The 27,180-nt window shown below is 49.5% G+C and overlaps 1 protein-coding gene across 1 annotated transcript; it reads right to left on the bottom strand.

Moving 5' to 3' along the window:
• Nucleotides 1-2,348: 2,348 nt before the first annotated feature.
• INCENP (inner centromere protein) lies at nucleotides 2,349-27,048 on the bottom strand. The gene is made up of 18 exons (XM_034768785.1): nucleotides 26,698-27,048; nucleotides 25,745-25,855; nucleotides 20,943-21,265; nucleotides 19,111-19,225; nucleotides 17,157-17,190; nucleotides 15,340-15,436; nucleotides 14,575-14,626; nucleotides 12,831-12,948; nucleotides 12,608-12,742; nucleotides 12,278-12,289; nucleotides 8,781-8,890; nucleotides 8,579-8,699; nucleotides 7,459-7,581; nucleotides 6,511-6,686; nucleotides 6,092-6,203; nucleotides 5,719-5,817; nucleotides 3,548-3,707; nucleotides 2,349-2,692 (listed from the first exon to the last, which is right to left on the bottom strand). Exons 1-18 carry the CDS (start codon nucleotides 26,832-26,834, stop codon nucleotides 2,478-2,480), a joined length of 2,250 nt encoding a protein of 749 aa, XP_034624676.1. The 5' UTR covers nucleotides 26,835-27,048; the 3' UTR covers nucleotides 2,349-2,477.
• Between the last annotated feature and the right edge of the window lie 132 nt (nucleotides 27,049-27,180).

Genomic DNA, 27,180 nt, shown 5'->3' on the forward strand with positions numbered 1-27,180 from the left:
TGACCCGCCTCTGAGCATGCCACCCTGTGGGCTCACAGGATATTCTGCAGCCAAAGAGGGGAAAGGGCTGCTGGGCAGGGGAGTACACAGGCTGGAGTTGCCTTTGAGGGCCTGCTAGAGGCTGCTGAGGGCCCACAGGCTGCTAATGAAGAACACTAACAAAACAATATTCAAGCAGTACATCAAACCCGTTTTAATTAGGTAATCAGTTTAGCTCTTAACATAAGCTGGCATCATTTAAAATTTCACATCAGAAACCTAAACAATGAGGAGTCCTGTGGCACCTTAAAGACTAACATTTATTTGGGCATAAGCTTTCATGGGCTGGAACCCGCTTCCTCAGATGCATCTGACAAAGTGGGTTCCAGCCCATGAAAGCTTATGCCCAAATAAATGTTAGTCTTTAAGGTGCCACAGGACTCCTCATTGTTTAGGTTTCTGATGTGAAATTTTAAATGATGTCAGCTTATGTTAAGAGCTAAACTGATTACCTAATTAAAACGGGTTTGATGTACTGCTTGAATATTGTTTTGTTAGTGTTCTTCATTAGCAGCCTGTGGGCCCTCAGCAGCCTCTAGCAGGCCCTCAAAGGCAACTCCAGCCTGTGTACTCCCCTGCCCAGCAGCCCTTTCCCCTCTTTGGCTGCAGAATATCCTGTGAGCCCACAGGGTGGCATGCTCAGAGGCGGGTCAGCATGCAGGGGTGCTACAACCGGGCCAGGCAGGGGACACAGGGAGTCAGAGCTGAGTAGCAGGGTCATCCTTATAGCAGAGTCCCCAGGTGGGAGCAGGAGCCAGCCCAGGCAGGGATGAGCTCCGGGGGGAGTTGCCCCTGCTCCTCTGGGGCCTCCCATCACTCAAGCACTATGAAGGAGGCTCCTGTCTCCTGTTGATGCTGCTACTCCTTCTCTCCCCCCTGGGGACCAAAAATCCCAATGACCCAACTGAACAGGGGAAGTACATTGCTCATTTGGATAATCAGGTTTTTCGGTTAATTGAAAATTGGATAAATGACCTGTACAAAATGTGCCCAATTAGATTAGCAGTCTGTGTGCCACTCAGAAACCAACCATCTTTGACACACACGCCAATCCCTGCCAGTTAAGTGAAGAATTAGCGTACTTGCACAAGAGAGCAACATTGCCTGATGAAGATGCCCAGAATCTGTAATTGAATACCACTGCAGTACATGTTTGCAGCCAAAGTTTTAAAGGCAAACCACTGAACTTCACTAGCTAAGCATGTGGAAACAGTTTGAGGTGCTAAACCTTTTGTTAGCATTAGCTTCTTCTGCAAGTGCAGCTAACTAAACAAAGTATTAATCAATTTTAAAATGCAAAATGTTTTAATAAACTTTGTTCTATTTTTTATCCAGCCTATTTAAGGAAGTTTTGTTTAATGAATAAACAGTTTTACAATTCCAAGTGCCATCTAAATGCAGTGCAAAATAAATCACGCTTAAAAAATTAACTAGTAAATAAATGCATAATTCATCACTTCCACATAAAATTAATCTGAATAAATGTATGGATATACAGTGTATCTTCCTGGTCTGTAAACATGTACTACCTAATTATACTACTCAATGTGCATCAGCCTCTCTTTGGTAAAGACTAAGGCATACCAGTGCAAAATCAATCCACCTTGCCTACAGGGAGGTTTGTCAAACTTGCTTTTCCTGAGGGGCAATGATTTTGGTAAGGAGCTATGCTTCCATTAAGAAAAGTGTCTAACGCTCTTGGTTATTAAATTGCTGAATGTAAATTAAGTTTGTGCACTGCAACATCTTTTTTTCCTGCAACACTGAAGAGGATCCTGGGATGGGGGAGTCAAGCTTAAAAACATCTGTTCTACCCTATGATGAGGTGTGGAATTAGTTTTAGACACATTTATCTACTAGACAAAGCTGTGTTCATTTTCAGTTCCTGTCTTGTGGACCTTATGTGTTGTCATCAGTTCATTCTGCTTAGAACTCTTTCAGGCTCTACTGCAAGATCTTGCATTTGGTTTAAAAAAAAGTGACTTTTATTAAAATTACAGTAGTCCTTTGTGTTGAAGTCTTTCTGTAGTAGAGGGTCTGCTGGAAAGTGTAGAAGAGAATTAGCCTAACGCACAAACCCACATCTTTGCAAAATTCTATAAGGACAGAGCTAAATCAATGGTGTTTCCTGCAGTTTAGTTAAGGATACACCTTGATCTCTCAAGTGACTGAACATGCAGTGAGTCAAAGGTGTGCAAAAGAGGCTAGTGTGCACGAGAGGGAATATCCCCTGTAGGTTTGGGTCTCTCACCCACGTTCCCACTAGAGAAAATTCAACAAAAATCCCATGTGCGACAAACATGAAAAGCCCCAGTAACATCTGACCTTTATTCATCTACAAACATTAAGAGATTTACAGAGATTGATTATAAAATCCTTTTTCTTCCATAGACAAAGACTAAACCCCACTACTCCATAGGAGACACATTCCTCCATCCTCAGTATTTTTTCAGGCTGTAGGGCAGGCCTAGCACAGCTTTGGCACCTGGAAAAGGTGGGGAATTCCAGACAGCAGAGCTGGTGCGCTTAAAGTATCGCGGCTTGTTCTTGTAGAAAATGTTCTCCAGCTTAGGGCTTATGATGGCCCCAAAGAGCGTGGCGACATCAGGAGGGTTATAGTACTGGTGGATGACAGCTTGACTAAGCTGAGTCCCTGAAGAAGTAAGAGTGAACAGTTTATTAGACTGATTGAACTGGACTTTAATTCCTTCATTGAAACTTAGGTGTGTACAGCCTGCTCTTCAAGCTGTACATCCCCATCCCCTTATCGCCTCCAACACTGCAGATCCCCGGGGAGGAGCAACTTCGCAGTGGCCCACTAGGAAATCAGAACCCTGGCATGGACTTAGGTAGCACAGAGGGTGAATGTGCTAAGCATTGAATTGTGCTTATCAAAAGGATCTGCAGTAAATCGGGGAAAGTGGAGAGGAGACTTTGCCTATCTCAGCAGAACCCTGCACCTTCTCTCTGAGAGAAAATGAAGGTTTCTGTATATTTAGTCCTGCTCCAGGTATCCCAAAGGGGGGTTAATAAGGTAACTGAGTCAGATAGCAGAAGTGCAAGAACAGCAACCAGCATGTAGCTCAGCTGTAGCACTCAGCCTTAGAAAGCAGCACTCAGAGGGAATGGTGGCCTGGACATTGGTATTACCCCTACAAAGGAGCACAGGGTCTTTAACAACAGTCACTGGCAAGCAGGTTTAGGACCAAAATGTAGGTTTCAAAAACGTACATTACAATTCATCCTTTCACTATGTGCTAAGGCTGCTGGTTCAAAGGAAGTGATTTGTTATCTTGATGCTGTCCCATGGGCCTCCAGAGAGGCTGAGCACATCTTGGTATAACATTCCATCTGCACAGCTCCAGGCTGGCATCTTTAACAGCACAACACCTCATCTCCCTATGCCATGGGCAGAGAAAGCTACCACCAAGTCTCATTACCAGTCTGAGGGACCTAGCAGGGGTTTCTGAATGGTCAGGGATAGATTTCACAGTGAGCTGGCACATACCATTGGCCCAGGCCGGGATGGGCTTGCGGGGCTGGCTCTCATCATCTGTAGAGTCATCACTGTTCAGATCCATCCCATAATTATTTGGATTGATGGTGGGGGGCTTAGGCCCTTTTGGGCCCTGCGGGGTCATTTGATAGGAGTTACAGACAGGGGAATTCTAGAAACAGAAAGAAGATAAGCAGCCCTAAGCGATCATAACAGCACCACGCTGAAGGGTTCTAGTGATACACTGAGCCCCAGGAACCCCTAACATTGCATCTTGGGTGGTAGATCAGCTATTTGTAAGGCTCTGTCACTTCTGCATTGGCCCGGGCAGCTGGCCCAGGAGCTGCCTGGGCAGCTCGGGCAGCCCCTGGGGCAGTCTCGGGCCACTCCACCCCCCATCAGCAGGAGTTTGGGTATGGAGGGGCTCAGAGCTGGGGATGGGAGTGTGGGGTGGTGTTTACCTGGTGGGGGGCTCCCTAGAAGAGCAACAGAAATTCCCCTCCCTCAGCTCCTAGCTCCACATGCTGCCTCCGCCCACAGGCACTGCCCCCGCAGCTCCCATTAGCCTCAGTTCCCAGCCAATGGGAGCTGCAGAGTCGGGGCTTGGGACGGAGGCAGCACATGGAGCTAGGAGCTGGAGGTTGCCGCTTCCCAGGAGCCGGGAGGAAACTTGCCCCAGCCCCGCCAACCCCCCCCAGCCCCTGCGGTGCCCCCCAGGCTATGCCCCCAGGGATTCTCCCCCAAGCTACCCCGCTCTCAGTTTTAGTCAGAGATATATAGTAAAAATCATGGACAGTGAATTTTTGTTTACTGCCCGTGACCTGCCCATGACTTTTACTAAAAATACCTGTGACTAAAACGTAGCCTTAGTTATTTGTATTAAAATGATAAGATCCTAAAGTGAGTGTTTTGGTACAAATAAGGTTTCACGTTCCCTTCTCTAACTTAGGTGAGCGTCATATTGGTAAGATAGACACACTAGGTTTAATAGATGGCTGCAGCAATTCTACACAGTAAATAGGGTTTAAATCACAGATGACTGCTTTCCTCCCAAAGCTGGGGGTGATTTTAGGGTGCAGACTATCTGAACTGAATATTCATTCTTCTCCTCCCGTAAGACTAAAGTTGAAGTCTTGTTTGATTATGTTTAAAACTACACATACTTAATCACAAGCACTTATGCAACGTTTATAGTAGAGGATTTATATAATCATGTAAAGACAGTTACTGGAATGCTGATAGGGACAACTAAACTGGGGAAGGTGTAGCTAAGAGGAAGAAGCCTTAATTTAACCTTAGAAAAAAAGAAAGGTACTAACCCAGACAAACATTTTTGTCAATCTTTTAATCAAACTCCTAGGAAAACAGGAGGTTTTAATCAAAATTCCTACCCCAAGCAAGTGGGGAAAAGAGAATTTGTTCCTTACTTAAAGCCTCAACTTCATTAACTTTTGTGCATTTAAAGTTTGTTTAAAAAGAGCCCCACTCCAGAAAAAAATCAAGTAAGTTCTTCACCGGTCTGTGTGCTCTTTTTAATGTTTCAGCCACAACCATTCCCCTCCAGGATCAGACCAGGAGGGAAGCACTTGAGGAAAGGTCAGCAACTCAGAAGAGTTTTCAGTGGCAGTTTCTCAGCCACATAGTTGCAGATGCTACACTACAGGACAGACACCCAGCACCATCCTGGGGCTATTTCTCTTATTTAAAGCTTCCACGCTTCACCCTCATTTGATAACATTCCTGCTCTATGTGGGGCTCAGTCTCCTTTGAACGGAAGAATTCAGGGAAGAGTGAGAACATCAGAGACTCCTCCCTCCCCGCATCCACCATGGGGCTGCCTGCTGAAGGTCCATGACAAACACTGATATTTTTTCCTTGAGGGCTTTTCATTGAGAACCTCAAAGCCATTTACAGAGGGGAAATGGTGCTCAGGGACCACGGTAATGAGCATGGCATACAAAACTAGCTCATCCCCATGTTAATGATTGGGAAACAGAGATTACATGACTTGCTGTGTGATCTTGGGCAAGTCAGTGCTGGCATCAGGAACAGAAGCCAGATCCCCGGCTGTAACCACTACCCAGCACCACCCCCATCATGAAAACAAATGGAGACAGCAGAACAGCCCCATTCCTCCCTGAGTGCTGTGCTCAGGCTTGCATCTCACTGATGTCCCCCCTCACCTCCACATCCACGGTTACATTCAGATGGTTACTGGCAGCAGCTGTGGCTTTCTTCTCTTGCTCCTGCCGTTCCAGCTCTGCTAGACGCTGCTCCTCTTGCTAAAGCAGAAATCACCAGTGTGTAAGTATTAAGATTTTAGGAGTAACCAACCCCCTCCATGGCATGGGTGGGATACCACCTGCTACAGGGAACAAGCAGCGCTGCCTGTAATGGACAGGATAGCTAGGACTCTCCCAGCGATTAAACTCTATGACAATTTATTCCAGGAGCACCACAGCCCACCTGAGGCTGGTGGCCAAGTTGCTGCTGCTGGAGACAGCACTTGTTATAATGGCTGCTGCCAGCAGATACATACATGTTGAGTCTCCTTACCCGTTTCTTCTCTTTTTCTTCCATCTCCTTTTGGAGCCGCTCCTTCTCTCTAGCTGCCATCAGCTCCCTCTGTAGGCGAGCCGCCTTCTCCTTCTCTTGCCGCTCACGTTCTCTGGGAACCAATGAAACACACCAGGTCACGCTCAGAAAGAAGAAGTGTGCAAACTGCATCTCCCCATGATGCCTATTGCACTTCATCCTTCACCCCAGTGTCCAGGGCCTTCACCACCTGCCCAGTGCATATCTCCCACTCTGGGGCCCAGAACTTCTTCCTGGCTGCTCATCGCTCATCCCCCAACTCCAGGGCTAAGCTGACAGAATATAGGGCTTTGCCAGGCCCTTTCACTGGGCCATTCAGCCCCTGCTCTTCTCTGCAGGGTCACAGCAGAAGCTTCAGTACATGGAGGGTCATTTTTCACCTCTCTGCCTGAATCCTCTCCTGTTCCTTTTTCTTCTCAAGCTCTTTCTCTGCTGCCAGCTGCTTCTCCCTCTCTTGTTCCGCCTGTCTCTGCTCTGCAATTTTCCTCACTCGCTCTTGCTCTTCCTCCTCCCTTTTCTTCTGCATTCGCTCCTTGTGTCGGCGCTCCTCCTCCTCCTGACAAGCAAAAGGAAGCAGTTACCTCCACCTTGCAAGGGAAGAGGGGGATATGCAGAAAAGCACGAGGGTCAGCCTGCCTGATGCCTTTCCGCAGCTCATCACTACAGCATTGATGGACTGAAGCTTTCGGTGTAGTTTCTGCTTCCCTTTCAGAGATGCACAATCACTTGCTCAGCTCTCCCCATCCCACTGGCACCGGAGAGTGATACCCCTACTAGGTCTCAGCTCTGTCACCCTGAATGTCGATGGCCCTCAGCCCCAGGCTCACAGTGGTTCCTGAGTTCTGGTCCTCTGTTAATTGCAGTTGAGACTCTTTATAGATTACCTGATGTCTGAAGTCTCCCCATTTACATCCTGCCCACCCCAGGAACCGGGGAAGATGGATTAACAAGCACTGACCTCCCCAAAACACTGACTTTTGAGGATGTGGTCAGCTCATGGACCATGCGGAAGAAATGGTTAGAAACTCATGAAAAGCACAGAAACTGGTCTGTAGTGAAGGGAAGGATGGGGTGGCAACAAGGAGTCCCAAAGGGACCCGAGGGACTTTGGGGGATAGAAGACTGTACTTTTCCTTCCTGTAGGCTAATTCTCCCTCAGCTACTCACTGTATAGTCCTGCCCTCCTCCCCATGTACAGGGACTGTGGCAGATCAGTGTTACTTTGGCTGCTCCCCTGCCATGTATAGGGCAGAGTGCAGCACTGTCACCACACCCATTCCCCTAGCCCAATCCGTTCCTTCCTGCATACAGGCCCCAGCACAGCTCACCAGCTGCAGCGCTTTCTGTTTTCTGGCCTCCTCCTCTTGTCTGCGCCGGGCTTCAACATCTCCCATCTTCTTGGCAGCTACCTTCTTCTTTACCTTTTCCTCTGCCAGTCTCTCCTCCCGCACCTGAGACAGTCACACATACATCGGGTCTGGATCTTGCTGTTGCACATGGGACAACTCCCCTATATGTATTACGTCCTCTCTGGTACATCAAGCTCATTGGGGAATCAGGGACATATCTGCCCAAAGGGCAAAAGATGCCCTTCCCTGTACCAGAGAGTCAAGAGGTCCAGTGGGGTCTGTGCATATTTCTCGGAGCATAAGCTCTTTGGGGCAGTGACTTTGTCTTCCCCTGGGTTTGCTCAATGGGATTCCAATCCCAACTGAAGCCTCTGGGTGCTACCTTATCTTAAAGGCAGGCAGCACCCAGTGCAGTGAGTCCAACAGCACCTGGGACAGTTCACATGAGGAGAAGCTCTTCAGAACACACAGAGCATATCTGAAATAGAATGAGTGTCACTTAGCAGAGACTCTGGCAGCTGCAGGGCAAACCAAAGGCCAAGGGTAAGCCAGTTTCCATCTGGTTCAAATTAAGGGTTTCCTAAGAGGGAACATGGCCCACGGTGGCACAGGGGACAGAGGAGAGCAGGCTCCACAGACAAGGCTGCTCTGGCTCTTCATACCTATCTGAACGCCCCTGCCCTATTTGTAATAGCCCAAGACCTTCAGACACAGGAGGCTTACGGGGGAGATGGTTTATTTGCGCACATTCTTTGGCTATTAACCAGACTGGTACTAACTGAAAATGGAGTCTCTGCTGGCCTAAATGCACCTCCCCCTGCATTCTCCCTCATCATTCCAGCCAAAAGAGACTCCTATCAGGATTAGCTATAATCCCAAAACACAGCAGGAACTCAAACCCCCTTAGCTCCAAGGTTCAAGACAGACCTTTAATGAAAGATTTCCCCATTGGTTCCCTGAGTCTGAACAACGTCAGTCCCCTTTGCCCCTATACAAGAGAGGACATGACCCAAAGTGAGGTGACCCCTCTCCACCCTACCCACTCCCATAAGAAAACCATTGTCCCAAGAGGCTCCATGGTCAGATTGGGCCCTCTTACCTTCTCACTCTTCTCATCAAACTGAGCAAGTTTCTGCTCAATCCGCCTTTTCTTCTCCTCCTCCATCTGCTCCACCCGCTCCCGAGCCTGCAGCACCTTGCGCAGACGCGCTTCCCGTTTCCTGTAGGATACACAGATAGCCAGTTATGAAGCAATTCTGAGATGAGCCAGAGATGGAGCAGCTGGAGGGACAGCTACTCACAGTTTCATCTCCTCCAGGCGCTGTCTCTTTTCCTCCTCCAGCTTTTGTTTTCGTTGTTGCTCGGCCTCCTGTTTCCTCCGCAGGCTCTCCAGCCGCTGCCGCTCCTTCTCCTGCAATGGGTAGGAAGCTCAGATTATACCCAGCTGCTGGGGCTAGTTGCTGGTGCAGTCTGGGTGGCCATAGGCAGCCAGAAACAACACACCAGGGAACTTGAAGTTGCAACCACAGTCAATACAAACCTCCCTGGAAGGGGGCACAAAGGGCCCCAGTACCACAGTGGCCCAGCAAGGTGGCTAGCCCAGCTCTAATAACCTGTAGAAGTAGTTGCAATGGGAAGAGACAAAGCAGCAGTGCTAATTCAGCCACCCCATTTTCTAGGAGCAGGAGAGGAACTGTGGGGCACTTCTTGTGTGTCAGAAGCATTACCCCAAGATCAGTATGTTACTGCATAGGGTGCATTTGGGCAAGCAGCACTGTCCATGATTTCTATGCTGCATTCACCACAGAAGTTCGACTGTCACTAGCCAGCATCAGTGCTAGACTTCAGCATGAGACAAGGGAACAGGTGATGTCCTAGGTAATCCTCTGCTCACATCACATCTCAAGATCCCCCATTGCCCCTACTTTCCACCCAAAGGTTCTCTCAAAGGTTTGAATTGTGGCTTCCATGCTTCCTGCTGAGGCAGGCTAGAATGAACTCCCAATTACAACAGTGAGCCCTATACCAAATGAATAAATCAATGCAGAGCACTCAGTTCCCTCGCACACATACCACGTGACCCATGCTGAAAGTGCTACCAGGAGGAGGGAAATGGAGGCCACTAGCAAGGCCGTCCCTAGTGGGGTGCAGGGCCTGGGACAAATCAGCCTCCCCGCTTGCCTCCTCACCCCCCCACGCACTCCTCCCTGACGTCCACCTGCCTGCCCGCCATCCATCCGGCACGCCCCGGCCTGCCTGCTGCTCACCTCCCCGCTAAGTCTCCTCACCCCCCACCCCCCACACGCTGCTTTCCTTTTTGCCGCCCGCCCGCCCACCTGCCTGCTAGTCTCCTCACTGTTTGTCCGCCCCCCGTCCACCCACCTCCTCACCCCCCTCCCACATCCTGCTCACCTCCCCACCCCACTCGCCCGCTTCCCCCTCCCCCGCCGCCTCCTCACCTGAATATCAGGACAAATGGCATCCAGATTGTACATTGGTTGGGATGTGGGACAAAGGGTTAAATATCGGGACAGTCCGATTTTATCAAAGCATGGGGCCCAGGGAAGTCACCCTGATTCGCTCTACTCAAGGGACAGCTCTGGCCACTAGTTCCACAAGAGTCTTCTCATTGTATTAGTGTCACAGTCCATCCCAGGATGCTTAGGTAACTCCTCTGACCCCTCCCTGCTCTTAACTGAGGGGACGGATCTTAACCAAACAAAAACCTATATTGTGCCAAAACATCTGATAAAGGGAGGACTCTCTGGACAGGCAACCTGCCCTGTGGGGGCATTGTTTAGGCTTGTGGAATCCTGCATCACCTTTGGCTGTGACTGGAGTGAAGTACAAAGTACCATAGCCCATGCAGGGATGACAAAACATTCACCAAGTAGGTGAGTCAGATTCCCAGAAGGGACTATTGTGATCACGAGTCTGACTTCCTGTATAACACAGGCCAGAGAACTTCCCCAAAATAATTCCTACATAGGAAAAATGGGCAATCCACCACAACCATGGTAAATGGTTCCAATGGTTAGTTACCCTCACTGTTAAAAATTTACACCTTATTTCCTGTCTGAATCTGCGTATTTTTGACTTCCAGCCATTGAGTTGTGTTCTCACTTTCTCTGTTAGATAGGAGAACCCATTATTAAATATTAGTACCCCATAGAGGTACTTCTAGACTGTAATCAAGCCACCCTTTTACCTTCTCTTTGTTCTCTTCTCTGAACCTTCTCCAATTTATCCTTCTTAAATTGTGGACACCAGAACTGGACAGTATTCCAGCAGTGGTCGCACAAGTGCCAAATACAGAGGTAAAATAATCGGTATTCTCCTACTCAGGATTCCCTTTCATGCATCCAAGGATTGCATTAACCTTTTTGACCACGGTGTCACACTCGGAGCTTATGTTCAGCTGATTATCAATCACAACCCCCAAATCTTTTTCAGAGCCACTGCTTCTCAGGACAGAATCCCCCCACCCTGCAAGTCTAACCTATATTCTCTGTTCCTAAATGTATACTGTTTCATAAATACTGAGTGATAAATTGTTCTCCTTAACCACTGAGGCCAGGACAAGAAGCTTAAATTGCATCAAGGGAGTTTCAGGCTAGATATTAGGAAAAACTTCCTAACTGAAGGGTAGTTAAGCACTGGAACAAGTTACCTAGGAAGGTTATGGAAACTAGTTAAGTACCTCCAATAATGAACAAGTTAGACAAACACCTGTCAGGGATGGTCTAGAAAATACTTAATCCTGCCTCAGTGTAGGGGACTGGACTAGATAACCTATCTAAGTCCCTTCCAATCCTTTGTATCTATGGTTCTACTGTTTGCCTGCCCCCAGTTTGCCAAGCAATCCAGATCACTCTATATCATCGATCTGTCCTCTTCATTATTTATCACTCCCCCAATTTTTGGGTCAGCTACAAACTTTATTAGTGATGATTTTGTGTTTTTTTACCAGTGATCTGGAAGAAAATGATAACTACCATACGGCCAAGAACAGGTCTCTGCAGGATCCCCCTAGATACACAACCGCTCGATGACTGTTCCACATTTATAATTACATTTTGAGACCTACCGGTTAGCCAGCTTTTAATCCATTTAGTGTGGGCCATGTTAATTTTAATCTAGTTTCTAGTTTTTTTAATCAAAATGTCGGGCAGCACCACCAACTGTGCAGTAAGCTTGTGTGTGTCATTAGCAGTACACCAGGGAGATTAAATCCTTCACTACTTGGGTGGAGAAGGGAAGTCCACCTTCAGAGTACAGCAGAACCCACTAACTGGTGCAGGCCCAAAGATTCCCAGCAACGCACTAGCAGCTCTGCTATCTGTTACTGGAAACAGGCTGTAGATGACAGACAGGACTCAGTGGTCTAGGTTTCTGGAAGCAAGACCTGATTTCATACAATTTAGATTTTAGTACTTTCAATTAATTTTTAGACAATGGAACAACAAGAGACCATCCCAAGCAGATCTCATGTTTATTTTAAAGGCACCCTGTATTAGTGAGCATAAGCAGGAGGCATGCATCCATGGCACCCTTGCCTCTACTGGGCATTCCTGTGAAACTTATCCCTTTGTACTTTACTGATGTTCTAAACAACTGTGACTTTGGCTGGTTCCTGCTGCCCTTTGAATGCTGACCTCTCTTCTCATTGTTGTAAAGCAAAAATATTAGGACTGTGTGCAGGTAGTGAGCAAATTAAAAAGCACCCACTGCCCGTTAGTGATGTGAGAAGTGCACCTACTGTAAGCCCAGTCTATAATTAAGGAGAGTCATTACTTACGACAAATTCACCCTGTGTAAACAGAACATGGGGAAAAACAACAGTTACTCCCTTTGGAAATCACCACATAAACCTACAACCAGACCTTCTTGGCTCATCTAGGTGGCTGCAGGGGTCTGCCTCCAGAATGTCATTGACTTTGGAGGCGGTGGGCAGTAAGTGGCACCACCTGGATTTAATTATCCATTTGCATGGAGCAGCTTGCAGAATCAGGACCCTAATCCCATCCTTGCCAGTAGCTGGTTACAGTTACCACACTGCATGGCAGGCCTTTGCAGCCACTCTGGCTCTCTCCCCTCCCATCCCACTAACAGAGGGAAAGGGCTTTACCTTGGGATCGGTTCGGAGTGGAGTGTTGTGTTTGATGAAGGATTTCTTTATACTACTTCGCCCCACCGAACACGGGGTCATCAGCAGCTGGTTCTTCTGCACAGTATGTAAAAAGGTCTTAAATGGACGGACAACCTGTGAAGAGAGCACAGAGAGTACTGGTAGCTGAAGGAGAAGGGAAGAGTCCTAGAGGAAGTATGCTGGGGCTGGGACTCTGCCTCACTTTGCTGGCTGGACAGAGTGGCGATGGAGTCTTTTTTCTTGGAGGGGAGAGCCCGCCTTCCTCCGCTTGCTGCCCATCATACAGCTCATCCACAGCTTTCTTGTAACTTGGCTTTCTCCTGCAAAAGTTAATACACATCTATTACACAGCGACCCAACAGAGGAAATTCTTCTCCTGATCTTAGCAGCACTCATGATTCACACTGTCACAGTTCCAGGGTTAACTGCACCTCAGTATCCTTTGTGGTCTCAAGAGCAACCCCTGAGGACTCAGACCTCTAGTCAGCTCCTCTCTCGGGAAGGGAACATGCATGTCTCTTCCTCCAGACCAGACTTTTAGGGCTGCAGTTCCCTTGCAATCCACTATGTTTACCCCACCAGGTCTGACTTTAATTTAGCACTTGCAGGTCTCTCTCAGGAATAATGACAGTTAATTAGCGACCAGCCAGCTTTCCTAAAACACAAAATGTTTATTAGGATAAAACAGGGATGCACAAACTACGTTTTAAGCCGGCCCGCGAGCTCCTGCTGGGGAGAGGGGTCTGGCTTTGCCCTGGTCCGGCGCTCCAGCTGGGGCACCGGGTTGGGGGATGCACCACGCGGCTCAGCCCCACTCCGGCGCTCCAGCTGGGGGCTGCTCCACACGGGTCCCAGAAGCCACGACATGTCCCCACTACGGCTCCTACACACTCCGATGGCCCCCTCCGGCGCTCCAATGGGAGCTTCAGGGGCAGTGCCTTCAGATGGGGCAGCGTGCAGAGCTGCCTGTCCGAGTCTCCGCATAGGAGCCGGAGAAGGGACGTGCCACTGCTTCCGGGAGCTGCTGGAGGTAAGCGCCGCTCAGAGCCTGCACCCCGAGCCTCTCCCCATGCCCCAACCCCCTGCCCCAGCCCTGATCTCCCTCCCACTCTCCAAACCCCTTGATCCCAGCCTGGAGCACCCTCCTGCACCCCAAACCTCTCATCCCCAGCCCCACCCCATAGCCCACACCCCCAGCCAGAACCTGCACCCCTTCCCGCACCCCTGCCCCAATTTTGTGAGAATTCATGGCCCGCCATACAATTTCTATTCCCAGATGTGGCCCTCAGGCCAAAAAGTTTGCCCACCCCTGGGATAAAAGCATTACACAGAAAACAAATTAACAGTTTATATGCATGCTAAGCTCTATTAGGTATTACCCATCACCCACATGGGATCTGGGTAGGTCTGTACAGAAAAATTTATCAGTTCTGTATTCCACGGTGAGTCTGTCTGAGTCAGACCAGGCTGACTCTTTATATAGTTTTGGGGGCTCTGTCTCCAGGCCTCCTGATCCAGGTTTGAAAAATAAATAAATAATAATAATAATCATCATCATCAGTCAAGGGCCCTTCCTCCAGGAAGCAAAGCATCAAAGGGATGAGTATCTGCATAACTAGCACTGGTCATCTGCATTCATTCCCCAAGTGATTCCAGCTACCTACAGACTAGTGCATCAATAACGCTATGAATATCCCATAGGCAAAGCAAAATATTTTAAATCTTTCAAAAATACATAGCCACAAAACTATGTGTATCAGAGCTTTTAAAGGTAATTATCTGGTACAATTACCTGGCTAATGAGGTATTATAAAGCCATGCTAGGAGATGTGGATTAAAACCCTTCTTCAGAGATACAGACAAGCTTTCATTGAAGCCCTATAATGTTGAATGAAATCAGTCCAGCCCACCCAGACTATTTCCCCTTCCCTCTGATGAGAATGTACCTGACACTCTGGGGCTGTTCCTGGGCCTCATCACTCTTATCGGAATGGCTCTCTGCAGAGAAAGAATTACAGTTAGTTCCATCTGAAAGGTTCCCTTCAGGAGAGTCCAAAGCCAGAGTCATCAGGCCTAGCAGCTCAGCCCCCTGAGTACATTGTTGGGAACCTCTTCTGCTGTTGCCATGAACTTAACAGACTGGACCTTCCTGCTTATGGCAGAAAGCGACTTAGCCACCTCCAAACCCCAGCACTCTGACCAATACAAAGTGTTATCTTTACAAAACACTGTAGGGAACGTTGTCTGTGGTACGCACTATGCTTTGGCCTTCTGCATGTAGATCCACCGAGATAACAGCCTGCATCAAACCATAAGAGGTTTCAGATCCTCCTTCCCTACCCACGTAAGATATAACAATCCTCCAACCTTCTAATGGGAAAGCACATTTACCACATTTCCTGAAGGAAAATCAAGAGTCCAGCACAGCCAAGTGTCACTTGATTTAAGACGGGGTAGTCAACTGGCAGACTGTAGACCACATCTGGACCACCAGACACTTTTGAACAGACCACAACATCATTTTATTTATTATCATTATTGTTATTGCCATGTGAAAAATGTTTCCGACTACCCCCGGATTGAGAGATCAGACCAGTTTCTTGCACAAGGAACCTGGTCAATAGAACGTGACACAAATTAACCAACCCTCAAAGCAAAGTCTTGCCCTTCCCTGAATCTCAGTCAGCAATAGGGCTCTGGAAGAGAGTTACCTGTACCGCTCCCCTCCTGCTGCTCTGCCTGGACATGGTTGCCAACAGCTGTCTTGGCATTCTTAGAACGAAGGGACATCCTGGGGCCTTGGGGATCCTGCAGAAAAGGCAACTGGATTTCAGTGTGATGCCCACAGAGAGAAATAAAAACTCAGTCAGCATTTTAAAGTACTGCTGGCACAAGGCAAAGCACTGGAAATACAAGTGAAGTCCCACCCTGCAACTGTACGAGAGAGAGAAAGCCCCACCTGAGTAACAAGCTGCAGCACTGAAGTAAATAGCAGCTGTTTGCATAGAACACAAGAGTGGCCACAATATGCAGGGATTTTTTTGCTCATATTGAGCTGGCTGAACACAGGCCATCTGACACCCAAGACAGTCAAGGCTGGATAACTGTGCTGATTGCAGCCTTTTTTTCCAGGCAATGGCAGATCAACATTCCACTTGGTGATTGTGTGCCTGTTACTTCAGATTCCTAATTCCATGCTAAGAGGTTGGAGGAACATAGAAGATGTCTAATTTATTAATATGATGTATACCTCTATTTGAATAGTATCTTGCAAGGAAGCTGCAGAGTGTTAGCAGGCTGCTGCAGGAGAGTTTGAGACACCAGGGAACAAGACTCCAGCCAGGTAGAGCTGGGAGCAGCCTGCTAAAAGCAGGGAATTGAGTTGGCCTGGTTATTCTGTGAGCATCCAGTGGATGAGGAATTGCTTGGAGGAGTTTGGGATTATTATGTGCCTATAGCAAACCTGTACATAGAGAGTGAGCCCTGGAAGACAGTGCTTATGCTACCAGAATGCTGCTTGTTTCAGGGAGCCGATCAACAGCAGGCAAAGATGAGACTTCATCAGGCAAAACTAAGCGTAGGTGGTGGTGAGGTGCCTCACAACCCTGGATAGCTCTTGAAAATATCCCAGGGAGGCAGGGTCTGCAGAGAAACAGACTAACCTGGTCCTCAGAAGAGCATGAGCATGAGGGATAAGTCAGACCTCCCTAACAGTTAGCAATTCCCTCAGGCTTTAGGTATGACAATGTCTTCTGATTCCGGTATCCCTATGGCAATTGGAGAAAAATACTTTGCTTTGGAGAGGCTGTTGAGAATCCCATTTTCATACTGATCACAGATCCCCAAAGGGAAGTCTCTGGCAGGTACTAAACACTGTTGGTAAACAGGGATGCTGTAACCCCATGATCCAGTCTAAAAATGGGGTAAATCATAGGATTCTACCCTGAGAGAAGACCTGGTGCTGGGCCAGGGATTTGAGGAATTGAGGACAGCTGAGGAAAGAGCAAGTGATTCTGAAACAAGTGCTCACACAATCGTGGGGCTTTTCCTCATGAGACCAACTGAAGGGAGCACAAATCAGGGAGGGAGTGGTTTCAGACTACATGGTAGTTACAATATTCAATAGTTCTCTAATTGCAAAACTGGACAAGCCCTTCAATTAGACCTAAACATTATTTAAAGGTCAACAGGAAAGTTCTGAAAGTTGCATTCTGTTTAAGTTCCCAATTTAGTAACAGTTCAGTCAAAACACTTTCCACGACCATGAAAAGTCATTTGTTTGCCTGCCGAGGTAAGGGCTGAAGATTCTGAATTTTCCCACCAAGTTTCTGATCACCATCAGCACATAAAACTGAACCAGAAAACAGGAGCCAAAAGTATCCCCCCGCCCAAATCCTTGCTGTGCTCTGGAACAGTGATGCCATCAACTTGTCCAGGACAAGTTGACCTAAGGAGCTGATGGACAAAAAATAGCTTTTCATAGCTCTCCCCCAGTATTTATGCTGCATCAACCCTACCCGGATCTTACCTCCTTACAGGGGGTGGTAGATCCCAGCTCAGACCTGGAAGAAAGAGTTAGATGCTTAGTGGCAAAAACAGTACCAGCTCAGAGCTGTCTGTGGGCAATAATACATTTTATGCCAGGATAACCATTGAAGAAATGCTCCAATCGTGGAATTCAATGCATTTATTTTGCGCTCTTCACCCATCACTTGCATTCTGCACAATAACTCCACTCCAAGCAGACATTGCTTTTAAAATAAGCCACCACGGAAATCTTCCCTTTCCCAAACTCTGGAAGAACGAACCAGATAAGAGCACAAATGAAGGAGTTACTCAGCGCTCTGAAGCAGGGGGTCTCAACCTCTTTCTTGCTGAGGCCCCCCTCAACATGCTATAAAACACCAGGGCCCAGCGGGGAGAAGAGGGGGATGACTCAGGGCTCTGCGCTGGGATGGGACCCTTGGGCATAGGCATAGTTTTACTTCTATTTGGGGGAGAATGGGGGGACAAGAGCTGGCAGGGCTTGAGCCAGCTCCGCACAGCGGGGTCCAGGGAGGGAGCACCACCTCCGCCCCCTGACTCACTCAGGAGGCTACCCAGGCTGTCTGGGCTGTGGGGGGACACAACCCAAATATATAACTCAAAGGGGGGACTCAGTTCAAAAAGTCTGAAAACCGCTCAGGGTGCAGGGAGCAGGTAGCTAGGGGCTGTGTGAAGTGAGGGGGTAGCTCAGGGTGCAAGCAGGGGGTAGCTAGGGGCTTTGTACGGGGGGGACGGGGGCTCCCAGAGCAGCTCCCAACTTCGGGAAGGGGAGCGCTAGGGCTCCCAGCTTCAGCCCCCCGCTGCTTCTGGCTTGGGGGGGGGAGGGGAAGGGAGGTTTGCCGGCTTCAGCCCTGCGCCGCTCCCGGCTTCAGCACTGGGCCTTGGGGCACTGGGGTTCAGCTGCGGGGCTCCGCGGCCCCCCTGAAAGGGTTCATGGACCCTTGGTTGAGAACCACTGCTCTGGAGCATCAGATATTTCTTCCTATAGCGCAGGGATAATCAATTATTTTTGTCAAGGTCCAAATTCCTTGGTCAAGGTATAGTCAAGGTCCAGATTCCAGAGAAAATACAAAGACAATAATGATAAATAATAATAATAATAATAATAAGTAGTAGTGAATAAAAGGTGCCCTGATGCAGAGGACTGATCTGACTGGACTGAATCTGAAGAGGCTCCTATCCTTCTTAGGACCCTAAAATCCACAGAACCCAAATGCAATAGGGGGATTCTTTGTCGGGGCACCTTTCTTGCCACCCACCTTCTTGTAATTGAGAGCTGCTTTTCTCAGCTGCAGTCAGACTTTGGGACCTTAACTGACAAAACCCATTGTATTAGTTCCTTATGGAGCACCTTTGCTAGAGAATGAACCCTTCTAGCCTGGGATTCTTCATCAGGCTTCAGCTCTAACATAGGCTTAGAGATCACCCTCCCTGTGTCCAGAGGCTCCCTTTCGGAACAGGATCTCCCAGAACCTCCTGGAGGAGCAGGCTCTGGAGCAGAGTGTTATAGTTCTTTTGGGCCCTTTTTGAAAAGGCTTTACAAACATCACAGCCTTTAACCAAATGCCTTTCTCCAATGCCTAAACGGCACTTTTCAAGCCATCTGAAACCGAGGAACATTGTGAGGCAAGAGGAACATCTTGTCAACCCTAATTTCTTGCATGGGTTTGCAACCTTGGCCAAAACAGAAGGCAACAAAATGTGATGAAATAGTAAGAAATCCACTATGCTAAAATTTAGATTTAATATCAGGTAGTTTAACTATTTACACTAGACTCTACAAGCTCAAATTTGAGAGAAAAGCCTGGTTCTGTAGTTGCTCTGGCTAGTAAGGAACAGGAAGACCACCAGAGCAACTCCTCGGGATGTGGCCTGGAGAGCTGGATGGACCTCAAGAATATTTGGGGAATGGAGAAAACTTGCACGAGTAGCCTTACCTGACTTCGACATTTTTTTCTTCATCCATAAGGCTCTCCACAGAGCTGTGACCTGAGGGAAAAAAAGAGCATGAAAAACAAAATGTAAATAAACAAGTCCTAGCAAAGACTATTCCTGTCAATCAAGCTCAGAACCTGGGATCTGCACATCTATCAGGCAAGGGTATTTTGAGAAGGTTCCTGCTACAAGTTATCATATTTTAATAAATGCAAGCAGCCACAGGATTCCACAAATTCCTTTACAATTGGGGTGAACTAATTCTGGAACTACAACAAAACTGCCTTCCCTTATTGCCCCAGAAATGGATAAGCTCCCCATATCACTCAGTTTTAAATAGTAGACTCTCCTCAATCAAGACAACAGCCTGAGTAAACTTAAAATAGGTCTTTGAGTAAACTACTGAACAAAACCTTTTGCCTGTTCCAGCAACTGATGTATTTATTTTTGTTGTCATTGTGAAGCACTGTGATGAACATTCAATACATGCTGACAGTTATGTATTGAATCAGATTCCCATAGTGCAGTTCTCTCTCTAGAATGGCACACCTCTACCTCGATATAACACGAATTCGGATATAACGCGGTAAAGCAGTGCTCCGGGGGGCGCAGGGCTGCGCACTCCAGTGGATCAAAGCAAGTTCGATATAACGCAGTTTCACCTATAACGCGGTAAGATTTTTTGGCTCCCAAGGACAGCGTTATATCGAGGTAGAGGTGTACAAGCAATGTACATGAACAGATTGGCTCAACAAAGCAAGATCTAGCTGCTGCCAACCCCCCATGCCCACATTGTGTATTTACATCAAACGAAGTGTTTAGATTTGGACGCTTTCATTCATTGTGGAAGGCCCTGTCCAACCTACATGGATTTTTAAGCCATTTTACAGCAAGAGGCTTACTCACGGTTTACTCTACTGAAGGCCAAATTGTCAGCAATGGATTCCAATTGATGACAACTGTTTAAATCGGGGTGGGCAAACTACAGCCCGCGGGCCGAATCTGGCCCGCCAGCCATTTTCATTCGGCCCTCAAGCTCCCACTGGGGAGCAGAGTCTGGGGCTTGCCCCGCTCCAGCCAGGGAGCACGATTGGGGACCGCTCCACGTGGCTCCCAGAAGCAGCGGCATGCCCCCCCTCCGGCTCCTATGCTTAGGGGCAGCCAGGGGGCTCCGCTCTGCACGCTGCCCCCATCCCAAGCGCCACCCCTGCAGCTCCCATTGACCAGGAACTGCGGCCAATGGGAGTTGCAGGGGTAGTGCCTGCAGATGGAGCAGCGTGCAGAACCGCCTGGCTGCGCCTCCATGTAGGAGCCGGAGAAGGGACATGCTGCTGCTTCCGGGAGCCACTTGAGGTAAGCGCCGCCTGCACCCCTGAGCCTCTCCCCATGCCCCAACCTTCTGCCCCAGCCCTGATTCTCCCCGCCCTCCAAACCCCTCGATCCCAGGCCGGAGCACCCTCCTGCACCCCAACCTCTCAGCCCCAGCCCCACCCCAGAGCCTGCATCCCTTCCCATACCCCAAACCCCTCTCCAGCCCTGATCCTCTCCTACACCCCAAACTCCTCATCCCCAGCCTCACCCCAGAGCCCACGCTCCCAGCCGGAGCCCTCACCCCCCCCCAGCCTGAAGCCCCCTCCCACACCCTGAACTCCTCATTTCTGGCCCCAACCCGGAGCCCGCACCCCCAACCAGAGCCCTGACCCCCTTCCCGCACCCCAACCTCAATTTTGTGAGCATTCATGGCCCGCTATACAATTTCTATTCCCAGATGTGGCCCTCGGGCCAAAAAGTTTGCCCATCCCTGGTTTAAGTGCTAACATAAACTGTACAAAACTGTCATCATCTGAGCTCAGGACAATGACTTTGGAAACCATGGCACCTGTCTTGGGCAGACTTCTCTTCAGATGTAACTCAGCGCTATTGCGATCATTGACACTGATATCTACTAAGGGGACCCTCCCTTCCACTGGCTGGACAGCTGACTTCTCAGGGAGTGCCACAGAGCGCATATCAGAAACCACAGCCCGGGATCTTGTCACCCGTCGAGGCGGGGAGGCCTCTTCCATCACAGCCCTGATTATTTCCAGGTCCTCTTTGCTTCGGAGTCTTCTGGAACATCGTTTAGCAGATGCTCGCTTAATACTCCTCCTTGATAACCTAATAACAGAAACAGTGAAGCAAACTGGAGCCACATAAAAGCAAACATTTCATTTACATTTGCCGGCTAGAGTTGGAGATGACAGTTTTCTTTTTATCAAAAAGCACCTTTCTGGGGAGGATTCCATTATTCTTTACTACTTAGGCATTTTACAGAAAAGTTGATGTTGCTGTGTACACATCCATGTGTTGGTGATGATGTGTGGTTTGGGGCACTTACAAGACAAAATTGATATGATATAGAAAAAAGCAACAAATTAACAGAAAGAGGTGGGCGTGTGTGACAGTCTGTACCCCTATGTGCACCCCTTTTACAAGACTATGATAAAAGTTGTACAAAGTATACCTTGAGGTATCATTTGAAAACTCATGATTTGCTGATCATTACTGTCCTGTTGCACACATTTCAATAACACTACATGTAAAATTATGAGATTTTGCTGTATGATAGTTACTGAAATAGGTTGTATTTCTAGGTAACACCCACAAGCCAGTATCTCAGACACAAAGATATCATGCCAGCAAGGTGTTGAAGAGCCATTACCTACTTACATAAAAACGTCCATACTGGGTCAGACCAAAGGTCCATCTAGCCCAGTATCCTGTCTTCCGACAATGCTTCAGAGGGAATGAACAGAACAGGTAATCATCAAGTGATCCATCCCCTGTTTACCATTCCCAGCTTCTGGCAAACCAAAGACTTCTGGCAAACCATCCCTGCCCATCTTAGCTAATAGCCATTAATGAACCTATCCTCCATATATACGCCCTACTTAATTGGACATTCACCAGCCCGGAGGGGAACGGCCACAAAGTATGTACAATTCACTTGAAGGATAGTTGGCAGCTCACATACCCAATGGAACTGCCTGACCCCATGACCCAGCAAGGACAAAGCGTTGGAGTATAAGAGGGGGAGAAAGGAGGAAGGCCTCCTCTCCTCTCTACCTTACATCTCTCTGCTGATAACATCAGTGAATATCTGAAGAACACTGAACTAAGGGGACCGGTCCCAGGCTGAAAGAAAATCCAGCCTGTGAACTGCAAACTATGAAAAGATAGTTACCTGTTCTGTAACTGGTGTTCGAGATGTGTTGCTCATGTCCATTCCATATTAGGTGTGTGTGCTCACCACATGCACTGGTGCCAGAAGTTTTTCCCTCAGTGGTATCTGTAGGGGACTAGCTCTGGTGTCCCCTGGAGTGGCACACACATCCCGTAGTATAAGGGGCACCGCTGGCTCCGTCCACCCTCAGGTTGCTCCCAGCTGGCCTGGCCTTTCTCGTTCGTTAATGGACGCAACTACCAGGGAGCTTGGGGCCAGGTGAGCATATAAGTATTCATGACCCTTCACCAGCACATGGCATTTTCACTCTGCCCTTTTTGAAATAGGGAGCAGGGATGAGAGGGTCTGCCACAAGGCGTTAATAATTTTAGATTCCCCCTCACATAGGGATAGCGCAACCCTAGCCAGTGCGGTAGAGCAAGGAGTCCTATATTTCCTCCAGCTCCTCAGCATGGATCCCCAAGCTGGAGGCAACGCGTTTCAATAGTTCCTGATGCGCCTTAGCGTCATCTTGTGGAAATGAGGGGTGGGTGTAATCGCCTCATTAGGGGACGAGGAGGACGAGGCTGGTACCGAGGGCTCCGCCCCCTTCGGTGGTGGTCCTAGTGGCCATTCCTCGGGGTCCAGGTGGACCTGAATGGTTCCCCCTCCTGAGATGACTGACTCTGGATGAGGGCGAGACACTGCAGCCTACGGCTTGTCTGAGGCTCCTGTCACCGATCTGGGCACTTGTGATGGGGAGCGATGCTGCACAGATGGGGACTTGCGGAATGGTCCTAAGGTGGATTTACCCCTGGATCGTGGTACTGCCGTTGCCGGTATGGGAAGCACTGGTAGCGCCATGATATCCTGTGCTGCCTGCCGCGCCACAGGTGGTGAAAGGACATCCACTTGCCTGTGGCCCACATCACGGTCTGGTGAGGCAGGCATGGCTTGGGGAGGGCTAGCCCACTCTCTGTGAGCTGGGGCCCCACCCACAGGAGGAGGATCGGATTCGCCCGCCTTGGGTCTTGGCCCACCTCCCGCCTTCTCCTTGCCCTCACGAGACGTAGCAGATCTTCCTCTCCTGGTCTTCTTTTGTCGCTTGGCAGGTGCCAGGGAGGGAGATCGTCACAGGTCCGTCGATGGTGCTGGCGGGGGCGCGCTCTGCACCAATGCCACAGTGCTGGGACCAGAGTCGGACCTTAGCTGCTCTGGTGCCAGAGTTAGCACAGACTCCATTAGGAGCGCTCTGAGACGGATGTCTCGCTCCTTCTTTGTCCAAGGTTTGAAGGCCTTACAAATTTGACACTTGTTGGTTATGTGGGACTCGCCCAGGCACCACAAACAAGTGCTATGCGGGTCACTGATTGGCATAGGTTTTCTGCAGAAATTGCAGGGTTTGTAGCCTGGGAAACGGGGCATGCCCTGACCCCTGGCTGAATCCGTCTGGCGCTAACTTTTTAATCTAACACTAAGGATTTTCTAAAACTATTTGCAACTATTTACAACTTTTTTTTTTTTTAAAGAAAAGATTGTTAACTACTGAGCAAGCAAGAAAGCCAGCCTAAACAGCAGCTGTTCCATCACTGTCACCAAGAAGGAACTGAGGGTGGAGGGAGCCGGCGGCACCCCTTATACTGTGGCATGTGTGCGCCACTCCAGGGGTGCCAGAGCCAGTCCCCTATGGATACCACTGAGGGGAAAAACATCTGACACCGGTGCATGTAGCAAGCGCACACAGCTAATGTGGACTGGACCTGAGCAAGCACTCGAAGAACTGAGAATTGCCTGGAGCATCTGGTGTGGTAAGAACGATGCCTGTTTCCAATCTTATTTAGCTTCGTAAAGTTTAGGAATTAGCTTGCGGTTTTATCTTTCTATTTCTTTTGTAACCAATTCTGCCTTACCACTAATCACTTAAAATCTGTTTCTCTAGTGGTTAAACTTGTTTTATTGTTTTATCTAAACCTGTGTGTTTGGAAAACTCCACTTGGGGTATCAAGGCTTGTGCATATCATTTTCTATTAATAAATGACAGACTTAATATGAGCTTGGAGTCCAGGAGAGTGCTTGGCAGTGCAAGATGCATATTTTTGGAGCAAAGTCTGGGCCTGGAGAGTTTGCTGGTGTTGCTCTGCAGTGTAATTCATGAGTGGCTGGCTATAGCACTCATGCAGTGTAACTGGGCGTAATTTACATGCTGGAGACTGTGTGAGAGCAGACCAGGAGTGGTTGCTCTCACAGCAAAGCAGTGTAAAAGGCACCCCAGGTTGGAGAACTGAGGGAACACAGCTTTTCAGCAAGTCAAATGTAGGCTGCACCATCGGAAAAATGGATATTTTGTAAGACGGTCTATCAGATTCATGACATGTCTCCAACTCTGTCCTGAGGTAGTCACAACTGATTCTAAGTGGGTAGCGAGCAATGTGAGTAAGGGAATTAATGAAGCAAGATCCTGTTTTCACACAAGTTTTCATGCAATAGTCAAGGCCGGTTGCTTGGCACGGATTCTGAGATTTTTGTAATTGAAAAAGTCACAGGATCTTAGATGCCCTTGAACAATCTGACAAGCACTGATATGTTGCAGAATACTAGCAGTGCATGTATAGTTTGTTTAGGGCTGCTACAGTTAGAGAATATTAATAAGTGTGCATGCAGAACATTTTCTGTGCAGTTCAATATTGTACTTTAAAGCAGCATTTCTCAAATGTGGCCACCAGGGGTTTTTCCTGATGCCACGACAGTCTCCTGGCCAGAGATGAAGGAGGTGGTAAAGCAGCAGCCCCTCCCTGCAGCACCGAGGGGCTTGCGGGAGGGCTTCAGCCCCACTCCCCCATCCCATCTTCAGCTGCGGGACTCTAGGGCTGGGCTTTCCCCCCCCGATTAAGCCAGAGGCTCCAGGCGTGGGCTTAAGCTCCACTGCCCCAGCTTCAGCCATGGGACTCCAGAAGCAGGCTTCACCCTCCCTCCCCGGCTTCAGCCGCAAGACTCCAGGAGTGGCCTTCACCCTTTCTCCTCCAGCTTCAGGACTCTGGGGACAGGCTTCACCCCCTCTCCTGCGGCTTCAGCCTTGGAGCTCTGGCAGCGGGCTCCGGGATTCAGCCCCTCCCTCCCCACTCTAGCCATGGGGCTCCTGCTCTAGGCTTCATCCCAGGGCAGCAGGGCTTCAGGATGGCCGGCCTTACCAGATGCCATGGCCAAGAGGCAAGGAGCTGGGTGAGCCTGCGGTGTGAAGCTGCAGAAGGGAGCTCATGGCAATGCGGGGCAGGGAAAGCAGTGGGATCTGGGGGAGGTGGGGGGCGATGGGGCCAGGGGTGATGGGTGGGTGACTGAGGGAGGCAGCAGGGACAAATATTTTTTTTAATGCACAGTCTCTAATATTCCAAATCAGGAGAGTCTACTTTAACACCTGCAGATAAAGCCTTTCTCACCTTTTCCTGATTGGGTCTTTGTTCTCATCCTGAACACTAGAAAGTCGCCTCTTGGGACGATTTTTCTGTGACGGTGTTTTTGGCATCAGCTCTGGCTCATCACTGCAGCTGCTGTTTTAACAAGGAGGTGGCAAGGAAGAGAAATCAACATCACCAGGCAAGAAGGTACTTGCACCTGGGAACATCTGTCATGGTAGGTCTCCAGCTGGCGAACAGACAGGGGGATGTCTACAAAGTCTTGCCTCTACCAAGTGAGGAGCAGGACCCATGCCCAACAGGATACTACAGGTCACGCAACAGGCTTGGCTCCAGCCAGTCACAGAGCCAGCCACTAGGCACCGGCTATGTAGCTGAGTCTATTAGGGGAGTTCTCTGTACATCTCTATAGGTGTGGGTGGGGGGGGGTCTCTATATGTCTAGATCCATGTGGGGGAGAGGAAGGTCTCTGCATTTGTGTATCTGTCTCTATCTGCGGGTGTGCGCCTGTCTCTGTGGAGGGTGGGGATCCTCTCTCGGCGTCACTCTGTCTGTGGGGTCTCGCCACATGTTCGTCGGTCTCTATTTGGGGAGAGGAGGGGCTGCCTCCGTCCCCACTGCGTGGCTGACGGGGTGCAGGGACAGGCGGGGTGCAGGGGAAAGCGGACAGCACTGCCGGCGTTCATCACCCCGGTGCGCTCCATTGCCCCAGGCCAGCCCCGGACCAAACTCCTCCTTCCGTGGCATGCCCCGCCCCACCCCGTCCGGCCAGGGCTGGACCAATCCCCCCACCAGCCCATCCATTCCTCCCCCCGAATTGGTGATGGATCAGCTCCCCCCCTCCCCCCGGCACACTCCTACCCCCGGCTCTGGATCAACCCGCCCAGGGCTGGACCAGAACCCATCCCCCACCAACCCGCTCCATTCTCCTCCCCCGCCCCCCGGGGCTGGATCAGATCTCCCCCGCCGGCTCCTACGTGCTGAACATCTTGGCGGCCTCCTCGCGGATCTCCCGCAGCCAGACCATGTCGATGGCGTCCACCTGCCGCAGGAACTCGGCCAGTTTGCGGTTACAGACCGCGGGTAGGTGCGCGGGGCCCGACGCCGCCTCCATGGCTCCGTCCGTCCGCAGCCGGCGCTCTCCCAGGGCAGGCCCGTGGCAGAAACCCTCCTTTTCCTGGTGCGCGCCGCGCCGCTACCCGCCTCAATTTTCAAATCTAACTGTCTGCGGACACGCGTGTCGTCACTCCCCTTCCTGCCCAATCACATAGCGTCCCACGAGGTGAAAGGGGGCGTAGGCAGCCCTCATCATAGAGACCAAAACAGGCCTTTCTAGCCACTAGAATCTATGATGCGGAGCCTCTGGGAGGAGCTCGCTGGTAAGTAGCGGGGCGGGATCCTAGCAGTATCGCCCCCTCCTGGCCGTGACGGACAGAGGCGGGAGCCAATGAATATGGCGC

This window comes from Trachemys scripta, chromosome 4 (assembly GCF_013100865.1).
Source record: "Trachemys scripta elegans isolate TJP31775 chromosome 4, CAS_Tse_1.0, whole genome shotgun sequence".
Taxonomy (NCBI): Eukaryota; Metazoa; Chordata; order Testudines; family Emydidae; genus Trachemys; species Trachemys scripta.